Raw genomic sequence first — 20704 nt, forward strand, 5'->3', positions numbered from 1 at the left:
TACTCCTTTTTAAAAAAATTCATTCATTTCTAAATTTTAAATATGGTCTTCTCTGCAAATAATGCTTCCTCCATTATCTAAAGACTAGAAAATCAGTTACATATGCAAAGGAGATTACATCATTTTACTCTGCACGAATTCTAGAACCCAATTCCCAGGAGTATACTGTAGACCTTGGTCAAAGTTATCATTGCTATTATCTATTTCTGGTCTCATTCTTTCTTCCCAAGGCCTAAACATACAATCTCCAACAGCCTAGTGACCTTTTCCACCCAGAAAAGACACAAAAAATCTCAGAACAATTGAGGACTCTAAACTTCATTTTAACACTCAACCATGTATTTTTAACACTCAGTAAATCATTTTCATAGTGGCCTTTAAGAAAATTAAGTGCTTTCCTTGGTAAAGTAACAGACCCAACTAGCCCTCCCCCACCCTCCTACAATTTTTGATTAAGACATTTTAAGCTGTATTTGAATATCATTACCCAGAATATAAGCCTCTCATGCATTCAAGAGGTATACAAACTATTAACAAATTTATCTTTGCTTTTTATCTTATGAAAAAAAAAAAAAAACTAAGGCTCAGTGAAATTATAGAAGACCTTAATAAAAAGGAATTCAAATGATTCCTTATTTTCCCCTTAAAGGAAAAAAAAACAACAAAGCATATGGCTCATTACCATATGGACCTGATGCAAAGTCTACTACCAGTTACAATGTATGAACAAACAGAATGCCTCTAAGAGATAAGCTAGAAGACTAAGTATCAGTAACAAATTCCCGCATAATAAATATGCCTGTAGACATATGCCTTAAATATTTTTGTAGACAGAAGACACTCAGACAATACAGCATGTGTATTCCATCATGTATCTCTGCTCCACTGAGGACCGTATTGTAAACACACTAATAAAACAAAGAGTTCCCAAGTAAACAGTACAAACTGCTGACCCAAGTGGCACTGACGTATCTATTTGCCTTCAGTTGCTAGGATTCAGTGTGTCCATTTTTCTCTAGGCTTTAAAACACACAGCTCTCAGGTATAATAAAGTTTCTATAGCTAAGCAAATGATAAAAGATGGGCTACTCTGTATGTACAGTATGTAAAATATTCAAAAATTCGAACTGCTAATTTCTTGAAAACATATTTTCCCTGTAGTTAAAAAAATATGTAAAGACAAGATTTTCCTCTCTTTACCCCTCCCCCCAAAAGAGGACGACCTTCAATTTCAATAATACAAAAAAGAAATACTGCCTACTTCCAAGACAGTCACAGAAATAAAATTCTAAGTGCAGTGTTAAAAAATAAAAAATCTCTAATCAACTCAAAACTTTTTAAAATGTGTGTAATGTCCATCCTTTGCCTTGTTCAAGAAAAAGGAAATAAACAGTCACTCCAACCAGCATTCACATCACCTTTAAAATCACAACCACAAGTCTGTGTGTAATTTATTATGCAGCATGTATGTCAAACATGTGATATAAGAGGTGACAAGAAATCTTTTAAGTCAAATTAACAAAACGATTCTATAAAATCAGTGCGAGTAGAAACAACATACGGGCAGAACTGTATAGAAAAAAACAAACTACTTACAAAGTTTCTAAGGAACTATCAGGAGGCAGTTCATCCAGGAGACAGGACACCTGCTTTAACATATGCTAAGCCTTGAGCCTTGAGTTCAAGCCCCAGCACCTCCAAGCAAAACCATGGCATCGGAGAAGCTGTACATAGAATGCAGCAGTGTGGTGATATCTTTCCCTGGCTGTCTCTCCTTCCCCCTTCCACATGTCTTCCTCTGAAAATTATTTATAAATAATTAAAAAAAAAAAAAAAGCTCCAGAAGCAGTGGATCGCACATGTGCAAAACCCTAGAGCCACACACAACAACAACAACAACAAAATTATGGCAAAGCAAAAGAATGCCATAATTTTGAACACATTTGGAAGAGATATACCATACGACTTTAAAGTAATCAAGGCAGTGTGGTATCAGCAAAGAGAAAGAATGATTCATTGAGAAATAGAATAAAGTAAAACACAAAACAAAACATAAAAATGAGCAAATTAGGGGTTTATTTTTTTATTATTTATTTAATTTATTTATTCCTTTTTGTTGCCCTTGTTGTTTTATTGTTGTAGTTATTATTGTTGTTGTCGTTGTTGGATAGGACAGAGAGAAATGGAGAGAGGAGGGGAAGACAGAGAGGAGGAGAGAAAGACAGACACCTGCAGACCTGCTTCACCGCCTGTGAAGCGACTCCCCTGCAGGTGGGGAGCCAGGGTTCGAACCGGGATCCTTAGACCGGTCCTTGTGCTTTGCGCCACCTGCGCTTAACACGCTGCACTACAGCCGGACTCCCAATTAGGGGTTTATTTTGCCTCCAGGGTTATCACTGGGGCTTGATGCCAGCACTCTGTATCTGGCAACCATTACTTCTCTCTCTTCTTTTCTTTCTTTCTTTCATTTTTTCCCCCCTAATTAGGACAGAGAAATTGAGAGGGGAGGGGAGATAGAGAGGGAGAGATAAAGACAACCTCCGGCAGACCTGCTTCACTGCTTATGAAGTGGCCCTGCTGCAGGTAGGCACCAGGTGCTTGAACCCAGGTCCTTGCAGAGCCCTTGAGCACGGTGCTATTGTGCTTAACCAGGTGCACTACCGCCTGAGCCCCAACGATAATTAAATTAAATGTTAAAGATTGTGTGCTGGCTCACACCATGCAGTGGACCTCATACCAAAGTCGGGATTACATTCCCTACCCCAGAGATTGGTTTGTTTAAGTCATAAGCTTCTTCCTTTATTCTGATGAACTCAGAATATATTCTGAAATGACAAAACCAAAGGGGGAAAAAAAACATTAAATACAATCAAAGTTAAGAAAGCACCTTTTTCATCCTTCATTCTGCCATTTTTTTCCTTATTAAAAATCAGGAGATTAAAAAAAATGAAAAGAAAAGAAAAAAAACCCACCAAATCCTCCATGTGAATCAATACTCTCAACAAAGATGTCAAATTAATTCAATAAGGAGAGAAAAATCTTTGTAACATGCAGCACTGAATGACTAGCTATCTACAGGGAAAAAGCAAGCCTTGACCTTCTCTCTCACTTCACACATAAACACAGAATTTAAATTAGAACACAGACCAAGAAAACAAGGGTGAATATCTTGAGGGTTCTCTTAAATAGAAAAAGATTCTGTAGTATATAAAAAGCACTTAATGTTAGAGTGACTTAATGTTAAATTACTAATGCATTAGACTTGAAGAAAAAAAAATTTAGAATGTTAAATTGTTCTTCAGTTCAAATCAGGATTAAGACGCTTCTTCGCTAACTACAAGTGCTAAAACAGAAGTACAATTGCTTTTCCTACGGTAGTTAAGAAGCATAAAAAGGAGAAAAAAACCAGTTCCAACTACAGCATGGGGGTAAGGTTGCAGCTTGGGAAGCAAGTGGCATTTGACCTAAGTGTTAAAGTCTGGATGAACTTGAGTGGGAGGGGTCAGGATCAGTGCAGCCAGAGGAGAGCAGACATTACCATGTCCAAGAACCCAGGTTCAAGTCCCCAGGCCCCACCTGCAGGAGGGAAGTTTCACAAAAGGTAAAGCAGTCCTATAAGTGCTTCTCTTTCTGTCTCCCTTCCCTTTAAACTTCCGTCTCAATCTATCAAAAAAGAAAAAGCTACCAGGAGCAGTGGATTCATTGTGTACACTGAGAAGCACCAGCAGTAACTCTGGCAGCAATTAAAAAAAAAAAAAAACTTCAGTATATTGAAGAGAATTCTCAGCCTAAAGGAATAATTTAGAAAAACAAGAGACTTGAAATTACATAGTTAAGTGGCCAGGGAGATTGCTAAATAGCAGAATACAAGATTTGTAAGAGTGAGGCCCTGAGTTCTGATGCTCTGGGTCTCTCATGAATTTTCTGTCTCTTTCATTAACTTAAAAAAAAAAAAGGAAAAAAATTAAGTATATAGCTAAAAGTTGTTAACCATTTCTTGTAAGAAAATGAATCTTTTAATTTCTGATACTTCAGGGCCAAAGAACTAAACAGTTTGCTAAAGAGATCTACATGGCAGGGCTGGTGGTGGTGCACCTGGTTGAGTGCACTTGCTACCATGCACAAAGACACAGGTTCGAGTCCCCAGTACCCACCTGCAAGGAGAAAGCTTTGCAAGTGGTAAAGCAGTGCTGTAGGTGTCTCTCTGTCTCTCTTCCTCTCTATCTCCTCCTTCCCCTTTGATTTTTTTTTTTTGCTTTTTTTCTAAATTTCTTTATTGGAGAATTAATGCTTTACATTCAACAGTAAATACAATAGTTTGTACATGCATAACATTCCCCCGTTTCCCATATAACAATACAACCCCCACAAGGTCCTCTGTCATCCTTCTTGGACCTGTATTCTCCCCACCCACCCACCCACCCCAGAATCTTTTACTTTGGTGCAATACGCCAATTCCAGTTCAGGTTCTACTTGTGTTTTCTTTTCTGATCTTGTTTTTCAACTTCTGCCTGAGAGTGAGATCATCCCATATTCATCCTTCCGTTTCTCACTTATTTCACTCAACATGAATTTTTCAAGGTCCATCCAAGATCGGCTGAAAAATGGTGAAGTCACCATTTTTAATAGCTGAGTAGTATTCCATTGTGTATCTATACCACAACTTGCTCAGCCACTCATCTGTTGTTGGACACCTGGGTTGCTTCCAGGTTTTGGCTATTACAAATTGTGCTGCTAAGAACCTATGTGTACACATATCATTTTGGATGGGTGTGTTGGGTTCCTTAGGATATATCCCCAGGAGAGGAATTGCAGGGTCATAGGGTAGGTCCATTTCTAACCTTCTGAGAGTTCTCCAGACTGCTCTCCATAGATGTTGGACCAATTGACATTCCCACCAGCAGTGCAGGAGGGTTCCTTTGACCCCACACCCTCTCCAGCATTTGCTGCTGTTACCTTTTCTGATGTATGACATTCTCACAGGAGTGAAGTGATATCTCATTATTGTCTTTATTTGCATTTCTCTGACAATCAGAGACTTGGAGCATTTTTTCATGTGTTTCTCGGCCTTTTGGATCCCTTCTGTGGTGAATATTCTGCCCATGTTTTCCCCCCATTTTTGGATGGGGTTATTTGTTGTCTTGTTGTTGAGTTTAGCAAGCTCTTTATATATGTTGGTTATTAAACTCTTTTCTGATGCATGGCATGTAAAGATCTCTTCTCCCATTCTGTGAGGGGTCTCTTGGTTTGGGTAGTGGTTTCTTTTGCTGTGAAGAAGCTTTTTAATTTGCTGTAGTCCCATAGGTTTATACCTGCCTTAGTCTTCTTTGTAATTGGATTCATTTCATTGAAGATGTCTTTAAAATTTATGCGGAAAAGAGTTCTGCCAATATTTTCCTCTAAGTATCTGACAGTTTGTGGTCTAACATCCAAGTCCTTGATCCACTTGTAATTTATTTTTGTATTTGGTGAAATACAGTGGTTCAGTTTCATTCTTCTGCATGTTTCAACCCATTTTTTCCAACACCACTTGTTGAAGAGACTCTGCTTTCCCCATTTAATAGTGTGGGCCCCTTTGTCAAAGATTAGATGTCCATAGGTGTGGGGGATTTCTTTTTTTAATATTTTTTTATCTATTTATTTATTTGTTCTTACATAGAGCTAGAAATTGAGAGGACACTTCCACTGCCATGCAAATAGGTACTTCATAAACCTATTATGTATGATGCATGCAACTTTAAATAGTCAAAAGGTTTTCTCATGTCAACCTTAAACCTGCCTGTTCTATACATCAGTCTTAGTCCTCATACCAGAGGAGCCTATGAAAATGCAATAGTTTAATTCCCATTTTAATGTGGCAGGCTTTCAAATATTTGAAGACATGACATTTCCCTAATGTAATTTTTTAAAGTAGGTAACATGTACTGAGAGCATCTGCTGAACTCTGGGCTACTTATTTTATATAAATCAATCATTTCACCTTTACTCCACAGTAAACTTATTGTGACTGTGTCTAAATTACAAATAAGGAAAGAGACCTGAATCAGATAACATACCTGTGCTGGAAAGTGGCAGGAACAGAATTCAGAAACCACCCAAATCTACATTCTCCTCTGCAAGCTTCACTCTATGAATGACTCCTGCTCTTTCTGCTATCTGTGCTCTGTCAGTATGTGCAACTCCCGGATCATGGCGTCAGTGCAGAGAACTTAACCTGTTCTGTCTAGCTATGAAGGTAAGATTCTCATGCATTAAAGAAAATAATTTAGGGGAATCGAGGCAGTAGTGCAGCGGGTTAAGCACACGTGGCGCCAAGCACAAGGACCAGCATAAGGATCCCGGTTCGAGGCCCCGGCTCCCCACCTGCGGGGGAGTCGCTTCACAAGTGGTGAAGCAGGTCTGCAGGTGTCTGTCTTTCTCTCCCCCTCTCTGCCTTCCCCTCCTCTCTCCATTTCTCTCTGTCCTATCCAACTTGAATGATGACATCATCAACAACAACAATAACTACAACAATAAAAAAAGAGGAAAAGAAAAAAATAATAATAATTTAGGGGGTCAGGCAGTGGCACAGCCAGTTAAGTGCACATAGTACTAAGTGGAAGGAGCAGCGCAAGGGCCCGGGTTCGAGCCCCCACTGGAACACGTCACAAGCAGTGAAGCAGGTGTCTCTCTCTCTCCTCTGTATTTCCCCCCTCCTCTCAATTTCTCTCTGTCCTACTGAGTAAAATGATGGGGGGGAATGGCAGCCAGGAGCGGTGGATTTAGTGTTGGCACCGAGCCCCAGCCACTAAAGGATGATGATGTTTATATGGCCTAAGATATATGTATATGTGATGTATATATGGCTTAAGATATGTGTGTATATGATGTGTATATGGCCTAAGCTATGTGTGTATATGATATGTATATGGGCTAAGATATATGTGTATATGAAGTGTACATGGCCTAAGCTATGTGTGTATATGATGTGTATATGGCCTAAGCTATGTGTGTATATGATGTGTATATGGGCTAAGATATATGTGTATGTGGTGTATATATGGCCTAAGATATGTGTATATGATGTATACATGGCTTAAGATATATGTGTATATGATGTGTATCTGGCCTAAGATATATGAGTATGTGGTGTATATATGGCCTAAGATATGTGTATATGATGTATATATGGCTTAAGATATATGTGTATATGATGTGTATCTGGCCTAAGATATATGTGTATGTGGTGTATATATGGCCTAAGATATGTGTGTATATGATGTATATATGGCTTAAGATATATGTGTATATGACATATGTGTGTGTGTGACGTATATATGGCCTAAGATATGTCTTATCACGATCTGAGGCAAGCAATGCAGGCTAGCATTTCTCCTCAGATATCTGCCTTCCTTTTAGTTTTCATGGCCTATTATTCCTGTTTGTTCTACCTGGGCTCCAAACTACCTAGAATTCTTCCCCTCTCTTGAACGTTCCCCTTTATCTCAATTGCCTCTACTTCTCTTTCTACAAGTCTCTCTTCCAAAGTGGCCATTCCTCCACTTCCGCACAGACCAGTATCTCCTGTGTCTCTGAAACACCACTGGGTACATTTTGCTTGGCCCTCCAGACTTGTCCTGACTCTCCTCTCAGTTCTGTGCCCCCAGGAGGCTGCCTCAACAGACTCTCTGAACAGTCTGTTTTGCCCTGTCAATGGAAGACACAGGCAGGAGACTAAAAGAAAGAGCAAATCCAGGGTACTACCTCCCCTGGTTGTCATATACCGTTACCTCTGGCTAGCTAGCGATGCCGTCCTACCAGAGACCAAAGCTTCTGGGTGTTGACGGCACCTCCCCACCTAACTCTGCTCATATACGCCTTAGAGTTGATAAGCTAATTATTTCTCACTCGAGGCTTCATCAACCTCTCTTGGTCTCCCTTAGTCCTTCCCCAGGTCCATAAATCACCCTCCATCAAGCTCTCTGAAGTATAGGCTCCCGGTCACATGTACCATCTACTTCCGCTCAGGGTCCTCACTGACACAGTATCACTCTGGCCCAAAGTCTTCTTTGTATTTTGTTTATGCCTCTTCATGAAACTGTTTTCTTCGTGTACTACACCCTAAGTTTCTTTGTTTTCAACACAGGGCTCCAACACAGAGACTCACATATGCAAAGCGTCTGCACATCTGTGAAGACACCTTTCTGGCCTAGACTCAGGTTGAGTGATGGCAAGATATATTCAATTCATCTTTGAATCTCTCGATACCTTAATTTTACTGCCTACAAAAGGCACTAAATAAATATTCCAAGAACAAATGGGGCAGATAACAAAAACAATAACATTTTGTTACACAAGAAAATGATGAAAAGTTATTTAAGTTTCTTGATCTTGACCAGCAAAAAGTGTGTCCTCATAATCAAAACAAACCTTTAAAATTCCATATACTTTCACACCTTTTTATCTTTATGACCAATTTCAATGAGTTTCACAAACCAGTTTCCTGACTGATAATCGGTAACAGACGGAAACAGGGGGAGTCTGTTAGAGATTGGTAGCAGTGAGAAATAACAGCTAGCAGCAAGGAGAAAGCAAATCATTATCTGAGAGCAGGTAAATGTTCAAGACACACAGAGGTCTGAGATCACTTAGTATTCGAGCATCACCGCATCATGGCACAGTAAGACAAGCCATGCAATAAACAACCTTTCCTTTACTATCGGGAAAATAATGACTGTTCTCTGTTCTCTATCAGGCTTTTTGCTGGGAGTTTGTACCTGCACAATTCCACTAATCTGAGCAGGTATCTTTAACAGAGGGAGAGAGAAAGAGGACAAGGAGGAGAGAATACCACAGCACTATCTTACTCTCATAAAGTTTCGTCGTATTTCCTTCCTGGATGTGTGTGTGTGTGTGTGTGTGTGTGTGTGTGTGTGTGTGTGTGTGTGTGTGTGTGTGTGTGTGTGATATATATGTTACACAGGACAGAGAGAAATTGAGAGGAAAAGGGAGATAGCGAGGGAGAGAGACAGACACCTGTGACCTGCTTCACCGCTCATGAAGCAGACCCCCAGCAGGTGGGGAGCCGGGGCTTGAACCCGGAACCTTGACTTGGTATAATATGTGTGCTTAACTGGGTGTGCCACCAGTCGGGTCTCAAGCTTCTCCTTTCTTCATATGGTGCCTGAATGCCTGAACCCGGGTCTTTAGGCATGGTAAAATGTGTACTCTCCTAAGTGAGCTATCTCCTGGGTCCCAATAGTGACTTATTATTATTATTTTTTTTTTTTTACTGTCTATTCAGTAGGCAGAAACAGAGATAAGCATAGAAGAAACACTGATAGCAAAAAAAAAAAAAAAAACAAGTGTACTTAAAAAAAGAATTATTGCTAAATCTTAATTACCAGGCCAAACTTCATGTAATTTGAAATAGTCACATTTCTACAGGTTTGATTTTTTTTTTTTTTTTGACTCTAATGCTCAGCTCTGGCTTAGGTGGTGCTGGGGATTAAACCTGGGGCCTTGGATGCCACAGGCATGAAAGTCCTTTTGCATAACAGAGTAGCTCTGACTAGTAATTTCCTACCATCTCCCTCCTTGAAGAACTATAAAAATTAGCAGGTTTGTTTTACGAATGTAAAGCTCTCCTTAAGTTAAAAACAAACAAACAAAAAAGTCCAAGCATTGGAAGTCTTCTATTAACATTTGCTGGAAGTGTACTATTATTTTTTTAAAATGTTTATCTATTTATTTCTAATATTTATTTATTCCCTTTTATTGCCCTTGTTGTTTTATTGTTGTAATTATTATTGTTGGATAGGACAGCAAGAAATGGAGAGAGGAGGGGAAGACAGAGAGGGGGAGAGAAAGGCAGACACCTGCAGACCTACTTCACCACCTGTGAAGCGACTCCACTGCAGGTGGGGAGCCGGGGGCTTGAACCGGGATCCTTACGCTGCCGGTCCTTGCGCTTTGTGCCACGTGCACTCAACCAGCTGCGCTCAACCAGCTGCGCTACCGCCCGACTCCCCACATTGTTGCTTTTAACATTATTGCATTACTACAGTGTCACCTCAAACCATTACTCTAAGCCACCACTTTGTAAAGAAACAACTCTTGCCAACAATGTCCTATATTCTCCCCTTTCACAACTCCCAACTTAGCTTCAAAACTCACCTATACATTGAGGCAGGGGCAAACTCAGCAGAGTGAATGTGTTACCCTGCGCAAGGACGCAGGTTCAAGCCCCACCCTCAGGAGCAGTGGAACCCTGCGGCAGATACCCCCTCCCACCCCACCCCATTTCTCTATCAAAAAAGAAAAAACAAATGGCCACAGGGAGAGGTGGATTTGTCAAATAGGCACTAAGCTCCAGCAATAACCTTGGTAGCAAAAAATACAAAATAGAAATAAATCCAGTCATTCACCTCAAGTATATCTCCCCCCGAGACTATGGCTGCTTCTATGAGTTGAGGAACTTACTCCTTATTACTGGAGTTATTTTCAACAGTAGAATGAGACTTGCAACACAAGTTCTACACTGAGTGAAAGAGGCTGGAATTTCAAATAGTTTTTTTCTTCTATATTCCTGTGTAAAGACAATGGCTTTTCCTCTGTAATATGGTGTCTATGAAAGAAAATCTCTCGGGGGCTGGGTGGTGGTATGCCTGGTGGAGTGAGCACATTACAAGAGCCAGGTTCAAACCCCCCACCCCGTCCACATCTGCAGGGAGGCTTCATGAATGGTGTCTCTAGCTCTCTAGCTCTCCCTCTCCCACCCTCTCCGTCCCTTTCCTTCTCAATTTCTTTCTGTCTCTATCCAAAATAAATTTATAAAAAAGTAATATTGGGGGGGGTGCAGGCGGTGGCGCAGCGGGTTAAGGCACACGGCGTGAAGTGCAAGCCCCTGAGGAAGGATCCTAGTTCGAGCCCCCGGCTCCCCACCTGCAGGGGAGTCGCTTCACAGGAAATGAAGCAGGTCTGCAGATGTCTAACTTTCTCTCCCCCTCTCCTTCTTCCCCATCTCTCTTGATTTCTCTCTGTCCTACCCAACAACAACGACAGCAATAACAACAACAACAACAACGATAAACAACAAGGAGAAAAAAATGAGACTTGGTTTCATGAAAGCAAAATTTCTTATGGAAATTTGTGAAACTATTATGCAGACACCAATCCCCAACAATAACTCTGATAACAACAACAAAAAAAAAAAGATACAAAAAAGAAAAAAAGATACAAGTTCCTAGAAAAATACAAATTGAATTTTTCAATCAAAACTCCCAACAGGAATTTTTAGAGAACCTGAAATCTGGTACTATGGGGAAAAAAAGGGATCCAAAAATAACTAATACTTCCCTTTAAATGAGTAGCAAGATAAGGTACTTCACGTCACACCTATATATCAATGCCAGGTGAATAATAAACATTTGAAATACAAAACTTTTATAAAGACAATAAACGTCTATTTTATGAAGTCTAATGGGGCTTAGACACAGTAAGTCTAGTAATTATTAAAGTAAAAGATTGCTAAATTTGACATTAAATTAAGAACCCCAGTTATCCAAAGATGTCCTAAAATTTTTAAGATAGGGGCCAGGTGGTAATGCACCTAGTTGAGCATACATTACGAAGCTCAAGGCCTGGGTTCAAGCCCCTGGTCCCCACCTACAGGGGGAAAGCTCCACGAGTGGTGAAGCAGAGCTGCAGGCGCCTTCTTTCTCTCTCTGCTTCTCCATCCTTGTCAATTTCTCCACCTCTAATAAATAACAAAGTACAAAAGTGCTAAGATAACTGCAACCAAAATAATCAATAAAGGGTTAATATCTAGAAAATGTAAAAAACAAACAAACTGCCCAGTTGGTTTTTTTTTTTTAATGCAAAAGACACATAGGTAAGGCACTGATACGAAATGTAGTTAATAGACACATAAAATACTGAATCTAAGCAGTAACTGATGGGGGAAGAGAGACAGAGAGTCAGAGACACAGAGAGACAGAAACACCTAATACCCACTAAATCAACAAAAATTAAATCAGTGAGTAGGTATCATTAATTCTGCATCTCTCTTATTCACTGTCAGTAGATGTTTAAATGATACAACCATTTTGAAAAGGAATTCAACTTTCTTTTTTTATATTTATTTTTCCTTTTGTTGCCATTGTTGTTTTTCACTATTGTTGTAGTTATTGTTATTGATGTCATCGTTGTTAGATAGGACAGAGAGAAATGGAGAGAGGAGGGGAAGACAGAGAGGGGGAGAGAAAGAAAGACACCTGCAGACCTGCTTCACTGGTGGGGAGGTAGGGAGCTGGGGGCTTGAACCAGGATCCTCATGCTGGTCCTTAAGCTTTGCGCCACATGCACTTTACCCGCTGCGCTACCGCCCGACTGCGGAAATTCGATTTTCTGTAGGATGAACAGGCCTTGCATGTTTGCAGTGGCAAGAATGTTTAAGTACCACTGGCAAAAATAGACAAATAAAATTGTACTTGTGCAGTCTGTTATATAAGACATTTCTCACGAAGAATTTCAAATGCAAAATAAACTTAAAATAGGCTGATGGCAAGTTGTATAAAACTTGAGAAATTGGGAGTCGGGCAGTAATACAGAGGATTAAGCGCACTTGATGCAAAGCGCAAGGACCGCATAAGGATCCCGGTTCGAGCCCCCGGCTCCACACCCGCAGGGGAGTCACTTCACAAGCGGTGAAGCAGGTCTGCAGGTGTCTGTCTTTCTCTCCCCCTCTCCGTCTTCCCCTCCTCTCTCCATTTCTCTCTGTCCTATCCAACAAAAACGATAGCAACAGCAACAATAATAACCAGGGCAACAAAAATGGGGGGGGGGGGGAAAGGCCTCCAGGAGCAATGGATTCTTGGTACAGGCACCGAGCCCCAGCGATAACCCAGGAGGAAAAAAAAAAAAAAAAAACTTGAGAAATTGGCCAGACAACATACTCTAGATGAAGGAAGGGAAAGTCCTTAAAGATAATGCAAAACTTAAGTTCTAGTTCTAAAAGAAGCAGCGGTGGGGGGTAATGGCAGGCTGGGGAGACAGCACAATGGTTCTGCAAAAAAACTTTCATGCCCAAGGCTCTGAGGTCCCAGGTACAATCCCTGGCAGTGCCATAAACCAGAGCTGAGCAGTGCTCTGGTCTCTGTCTCTCCATCTCTCTCATGAAACTAAATAAGGAAAAACAAGTCAAATATACACATAAATAAAATGCAAAAAAAAAAAGTATATTAATCTCCCCTCAGTCCACTAGCTAAAAGGAAAACCAGTAAGCCAGTTTGGCCAGCCCCAAGTTCTAAGAACAGGCTTCTGACAATGACTAAGATGCACGCTGCACATGAATCAGCTCTTAAAAGATGGTCACAGCAACGCCATTTATCAATTCCTCACAGACAGAACCAGCCCCCCTAGTTTTATGTTGAATGCCTGTAGTGAACGCCAAAAGCCAGCGACAGTGAATAAACTTCCATTCTTGCCCCCGCCTCCTGACAAGTCGCCTGAAATCACCACCACAGGTGTGTCAAGTTTCCTGTCAACGGAGTGGTTTTAAAAGTCCTATCTTCCTGTCACTTCTCCCCTCCTGCCAATTAACCCTAAGCCCTTTAACATCACTGACCACAAAACTGGAAATAGGTCACAAAATCAAGTAGCACTGTGGAAAACTACAATGGCAGGGACATAAGCCCTATAAGTAGAGGTAGTCTAGGTAGTCAAAACCTCAGACTGAGTCCCATCTCCCAGTACCTCTAAGCACAACCTAGAGACGGAGTTTCTCTCTCTGGAGTAGAATTCCTTCCTCTCAAATAAACATTTTTCCTTAAAGAAATGTATCCTAACAACAACAATCCTATAAATCAACACTTCTTCAATAAATTGCTAATGAAGTTGGGGGGTGAGAAGAAAAAAAATGAGTATTTTTCTCTATTAAACTAAATCTCTTCTGTACACAGGAGATTACAGGAATAACAAGATAGCTCACGCCTAGTAGCAACTGCTTGGCCATGTGCTTATTAGCCTAAGAGGGAGACCAGCCCCAACTCACTGGAAGAGATCTCCCTCTCACCCTTTCCTCCTTTTTTCCCCTTCTCTCCTTTCCTCCCTCTCTCCTTCTTTCTCCAAAAAAGTCAGGCCCAAGGCAATGAAACCGTGGACATGACCAAAAAAAAAAAAAAAAATCATTGAAACAAACTTTTCCAGCAAATACAGCATTTTTCTTTTCTTAGCTTAGATATAGGGAAGAGAGAATGTGTCAGGAAAACAAGCTGACTGGATCAATGAAGGAAAAGCAGGGAACAGAATGGCCTGCCATCCTAGAGGGTTTTAAAAACTCACAAGTTTAATTATAATTGACACTTTACCTTCTACTTGGTGTGGGGAAATACAAACGATGAAAATACTACTATCTCGTGGGACATAAGGAAAACATTTTTTTTAAAGATGGACCCCACGCCTGGAAGTCCAAAGCTCTACCACTGTGCTACCTACCGGCCCTAGTAATGAGAATATTCTACCATACCTCATAATATAATGTGTCAACTTTGGTTTTTTAATACAGCACTTCCTCCACAATAGGATTTTGTTCTCAGCTTATACTGATCATTGCAGTCTCAAAAGTCTTAATTGTCTCTTAAATAAGATGAACCAATACAAACGGGGAAAGCAGAGCAAAGACTTTTTGACAAGGCGATAACAAGCAGCTAAAGCCAAGGAAGCTGGTACAGCAGTGCCGTTAAGTCCTAGGTGGCCTTCATGAAAAGCAAAACAACAAAAAAGCTAAGAGCAAGCTCCGAAGAACTTTGGAGACAAGGAGCAAGGGCATGATCTTTATGTTCTGAACAAAAGAAAAATCTAACACACTGTATTTTGATCAAACTTGTGTTTCTGAAAGATTAACTCTGGGGGTAGACTACATACAATGTTTACAAAACAGTTTGCATATGATTCTGATGTAGGTTGGTATGTTGTGCAAAATAGTAACATGAAATCACAGTAAGTCCCTCATTAATACGGTGAAGTCAATGTAAGGGGTACGAGAGTACTTAAGAAATTCACAGTAGGGTCTATCTTGCAAATTCCCAGGGTGGGTGGGGGGTAGTAAATAATCACTTAAACTATAAAATCTCTTACTTTCTAGTTTTCCCATTACATCTGTATACTTTTTCAAGTAAAACTAGCAGCTCAAATAATATTTATGGCCTCTAAGGCCACAGAGTTTTAAAATATTTGCCTAACCATTTAGAAAGCAATTAGCATTTTAGGTATAGAAAAAGACCTGACACACTAATTTACTTACACCTTTCAAAACCTACCGTTTACCTAGTCTATCACATGAGTGATACGGCCAGAAACTACATTGTAACATATATAATTACAATGCTACACACACGTAGTTTGTTAAATTCCAGTCAAAGTGTTCACAATTGATTTTTTTTAAACTTCCTATTAACTTCAGCTGATTCCTTACAACTAATTTACAGTGATTTGCTTACAGTGATTTCCTTACAGTGATTTGCTTCTTTCCATCCACTAAGGCTGAACATAGTCAGCAGTATCAAGACTTGAACTTTAAATCTCTTATATCCTCTGCTTACAAATTTTTTAAATTATTTACTTAGGAATCCACATATATGTGTATATAGACACATAGCATTGTATCATTATAAATCTAATTAAGAAAATGCAGTGTGTTAAAAGCAGATCCATTCTTTTCCCACATGGTACCTTGTTGACCTCCCAACAGTTTGAAAAATCACTTTGTCTATTTAAAACCTTTACATTAATACAAGCTTTTGATTTTTTTTCACAGATATTAGCAGTAATGTTTAAATTCTTTTGGAAATGAAAGGATAATTTGGTTTCAATACAAAAATGAATCCATGTCTACATTTCAAAGGAAATTTCCTCCCTATTCAAAAATACAAAATATTTGTTCACATGCCTCAACTATTATATCTTGAGAAATAAAGATTATCACTGTAGCATTCACATTTAAAACTTCAAAAGCTAATGATGTGTAATATTTTATTTATGCAGTCCAAAAACCATAAGCTACAATAAGTTAATTTTCGATTTGGAAGCTCACTGCAGTCTTCTGACTTGCAGAATACTCGAACTCTGAAGTGCACTGGCTCTTCCACTCTTACACAGCAGAGCTCAGACTTTAGCTAGGGTCCGTTACCTATGAATCCAGAGTATTTCTCTCATGCATTTGATTCTTTCCAAAATCTTGGTTCTCCTTTACTTTCTGAAACAGTGATTTTTACAATTGCCATATACAAAGTGTGACTCTGAAAAAATTAGAAAGTCTCCGATTGCTACCTTTTAAGAATGCCACAGTAGCATAATTTTCTGATACAGAACACTCTATAGCCACTACAGACCCTTGAACTATTAGCATAGATTTGAGACGACCCGGAAGCGCTCTCATTCCTGGTGGATTTCAAAGGCTTTCTTTACTGATGAAATGCACCACTTTTCTTTTCCCCTGATACAGATAATAAAGCCACCTGGCATAGCAACAGTGTACCTTGTCAAAGGAAGGAAAAGATGGCTGTAATGGAGAGTGTACCACATGAGAATAAGAACAGGAATTAGCAAATTACAAAGGAACATATAACAGACAACAACACACCGACGATCACAAGTAAGACAGCTCATCTACAGTGCTGTTAGATTCAGAACAGCTGTCTGCAACCTTCCCAGTGTTGAAGCATTGTCTGTCCACAGAGTCAAGCATCAAATGATGAATCAATAATATGAAATCACTGATAATGTGCTCTACTGTGAATCCTGTCAGGACCACTTTTCTCCCTATGCATACATGCTTTCCTAAGCACTGTTAATACTAGCAGTTGACTGAGTTAAACAAATAACAAGATTTTTAAAAAGTTTTTTTTGGTTTTTTTTTAACATCTGGTCAAGTAACTACCACAAAAATCGTCTTCAGAACACTGCAGAAAGCAAAGTGTAATCTCATTGAGACACCGCACACCAGAGTTAAATGACATGAAGCCAATGCAGTAGCTTGTCTAGTTATTTTGGAGAAAAGTGAGTCCCAGGTGCAGAAGAATAAAAAAAACAGACACTTGTTTCTAATACATGAGCCGAAGTGTAAAAACATCACTAACCAAGAAGTCTGGAAGACAATGGTGTAGATTACTACTCACTCAAATGCAGAAGAAAAAAAAAAAACAGACACTTGTTTCTAACACATGAGCCGCAGTGTAAAAACATCACTAACCAAGAAGTCTGGAAGACAATGGTGTAGATTACTACTCACTCAAAACCTCTACAGGCACCTTTCCAGTACCGAAAATTGAAAAGCCTAGGTTCAAATCCCAACACTGCCAATTAGCAGAGGTGTAGATTTGGTTAAGCCTCAGTTTGCTGGCCTCTAAGTTGAGGTTACTGTCGCCTACCACACAAAGTTCTTGTCAGAATGTACGACAATATAAGTTGACCAATTCTGCACTAAGTAAATGCTCAGGGAATACTAGTTCTGCCTGTTGGGTCACATATGACAGGTGGCATTCTCCCCTGGCTACGCAGACTTGCTCCCTAGTGAAAGCCCTTTGGGGGAAAAAAACCAAAACAAAACAAAACAGCCTGTAAGCCTACAGGGGAAGGAAAAAAAGATGGAAATGCTTCTGACATCTTTCCAGATTATTACTAAATTTAAAGGTTCAACTGTTACAACATTGTCATAATTATGCAACAAATACACAAGACTATCAGTTCGGCCGTAAGACTGGTGAAATCGAAGCAGACGGGGAGGCATCTCCTTAAAATATATATATTCACAACAGCTTTTAATCTAAATGAAGACCATCTGGGGGGTGTAGATAGCACAAAGGTTGTGCAGAGACTCTCATGCCTGAGGTTCTGAAGTCCCAGGTTCAATCCCCTGCACCACCATAAGCCAGAGCTGAATAGTGCTATGGTTAAAAAAAACACCCAAAACCATTGAGTTGAGACGTCTCAGTCCCCAAAGCAGATGAGTATTCTTTTCATTATAAGATCTAATCTGTCCTCTCCATCAAGATTAATCAAAGTGCAGTGATGTGTGTTGTGTGTATGTGTGTATTCATATTCTAGTAGCTGTATATCTTGGGAGAAACATCAGAGCAACAGACAGTGACATTACGAAAACACACGACAGAATATGCCTAAGTGGCTGGAGTTGGTTCACTGCACCAAAGTGTGTGTGTGGGGGGGGGGTGGTGGTGGCGGGGAGGGTTCAGGTCCTGGGGGTGGCAGGGAGGGTTCAGATCCTGGAACTGATGGCAGAGGAGGGCCTAGAGGGGGTTGAACTTTTCTGTGGAAAACTGGGAAACGTTACGCATGTACCAACTATTGTGTTTTACTGTCAACTGTAAACCATTAATCCCCCAATAAAGAAATTTTTTTAAAAAGATGTCCAAGTGGGAGTAGTCAATCTACCGGCAATACCCAGCCTCGCTTTTCCAAGATATGCCCTCCACTGCCTGAAATCAAGTGCAACGCGATGAGCCGATCTCACCTGCGGGTCACGACAGAAGGTGCTTCTCCGTCGGAAAAAGGGAGAGACAGAGAGACAGAGAGAGAGAGAGAATGGAAGGAAAGAAGGAAGGGAGGAAAGAAGGAAAAGGAAGGAAGGAAGGAAGGAAGGAAGGAAGGGAAAGAAAGAAAGAAAGAAAGAAAGAAAGAAAGAAAGAAAGAAAGAAAGAAAGAAAGAAAGAAAAGCGAGAGAAACACTGAGTGCGCTTCAGTCCTCCTTCCCAGAAGCAAACTTCGGCTTCCTCCCGGACGCGAAGTGCCGGCCAGCCCCGCCCGCCCCGGGCACCCACCTGCTCCCTGGAGATGCAAGGCAGCGAGGGCCTCCTGGACACTTTGCAGCCGCCGTAGTGAGCGGCCGGACTCTCCCCGAACGACACGCAGCTGGACCTGCGGCGCGGCCGGATCACCGGCACCTTGTCGTCCGCGGCGGCGCCGGCCGGGCGCGCGGGGTGCGGGGCCGCCTCCCCGCCGCGGCAGAAGCGCTCCCAGCCCAGGGCGAGCAGGCAGCCGGCGCCCCCGGCCAGGCAGCCGAGCAGCGGGCGCGGCCCGGGGAGGGACACCCAGCCCACCGCGCCCGCCAGGGGCAGCACCAGGCCGCCGTGCCGGGGCCGCAGCGGCCGCGCGAGCGCCAGCAAGCCCGCGCCGCTCAGCACCAGGAGCAGCCTGGCCGCCACGCCGGGGGGCGAGTGCGCGCCCGGGGCGCCCGCGGGGCCGGGGCCGGGGCCGGGGCCGGGGCCGGGGCCGGGGCCGGGGCCCAGCAGCGCGTCCGCCAGGGAGCAGCAGGCGGGCAGCGCCAGCAGCCGCCACGAGCCCCCGGGGGCGCCGCCGCCGCGCTGCGCGCGCGTCAGGAAGCAGGTGAGGAAGAAGAAGGCGCCGGCGATGCCCACGGGCGCGCCGAGGCCGCCGCCGCACACGCCGCACACGCCCCGCAGGCCCCGCGGCGCCCAGCCGTCGGGGTCCGAGCCCGCGAGCAGCAGCGCCAGGACAAAGGCGGCCAGCGCGCCCGGCGCCAGGCGCGCCCTCCAGGTCGGGCGCGGGGAGCCGGGGGGCGGCGGCAGCAGCAGCTCCACGTTGCAGAAGCGGCAGAGGTGGAAGAGGAAGCCGCGCGGAGGGTCCCGCCGCAGGGGGCTCACGCAGCCCTTCACGTAGCCGTTCCTCTGCCCCTCGGGGGGCGCGGCGGCCCCGTCGGCCGGCCGCACGGCTTTGGCGTCTCGCTCCTCCCTCCGCATGGCCGGCCGGGCTCCCCCGGGCTCCCCGCGCCCGGCCGCGATCGCGCCGCCTCCCTCGCTCCCTCCGTGCGCAGCGCGTCAGGGCAGCGCCCGCCGCCGCGGCCCCGGGTCCCCGCCGCGCGGGCGGAGGGGCGGCGGGGTCCGAGACATGCTGAGCGGGGCGGGGGCCGGGAGGGGCCGGGAGGGGCCGCGCGTCCGCACGGCTCGGGGCGCTTCGAGAAGGGGACCGGAGGAGTCCGGCTGGCTGTCGCCTCCCGGCGCGCGCGGGTTGCAACAGTCACCACCCGGCCGCAGCCCGGTCCGTTGGGCGCGCAAGCGGCGGGCGGGCTCCTCCCCCGTGGCCGCCCCGCCCCGCCCCGCCCCGCCCCGTCCCCCGGGTCCCGGGTCCCGGGTCCCGCTGCTGCTGCTGCCCGGGGTGGCGCGCGCCAGCCGGAGCCCCCGCGCGCGGGCTGAGATTCCCGGTCCCCGTCCCGGTCCCGGTCCCGGTCCCGGTCCCGGGGACAGCGCGCGGCGGCCGCGGTGCAGAGACCCGGCTGCCTGCCTGGCACACACGCGCGGGGCGGATTCCCTTCGGGTGGGAGGCGGGGGGGAGATTGCACACACGCAGCCGGCTGCTCACTTTGCCATCCGGGGGGGAGGGCGCCGAGGGGGGACACAGAGAGGAAGCCTGTGGTCCCCGAGTGGGGAAGATCCCGCTTCTGCCTCATCCCCAGGCTGCTGTGCCTGGATCCGCCCTCTGTAGCAGAGTGGATCCTGCTCAGCTCTCTGGCTTAGGGTGGTGCCGGGGACTGAACCTGGAACTTTGGAGCCTCAGGCAGGAGAATCTCTTTGCATAACCATGACGAGGTCTACCCCCCACCCCGGCCCAGCGTGGATCCTTGGTGCACACGCATTAAGCCCGCCCGTCTGCGGCGGAGGAAGAGCGAGCTCTCCGGGTGCCCTGCAACGAA

The 20704-nt window shown here is 43.7% G+C and overlaps 1 protein-coding gene across 2 annotated transcripts in view; it reads right to left on the reverse strand.

Moving 5' to 3' along the window:
• PDE3B (phosphodiesterase 3B) overlaps nt 1-19960 on the reverse strand; it is a 128186-nt gene extending 108226 nt beyond the window's left edge. For both annotated transcript variants that reach the window (XM_060177115.1, XM_060177114.1), the window contains exon 1: nt 18816-19960. In XM_060177115.1, coding sequence (XP_060033098.1) covers nt 18816-19754 — 939 coding nt within the window. In that variant the 5' untranslated portion in view covers nt 19755-19960. The remainder of the gene's footprint in view (nt 1-18815) is intronic.
• Nucleotides 19961-20704: the final 744 nt, after the last annotated feature.

Source organism: Erinaceus europaeus, chromosome 17, assembly GCF_950295315.1.
Source record: "Erinaceus europaeus chromosome 17, mEriEur2.1, whole genome shotgun sequence".
Taxonomy (NCBI): Eukaryota; Metazoa; Chordata; class Mammalia; order Eulipotyphla; family Erinaceidae; genus Erinaceus; species Erinaceus europaeus.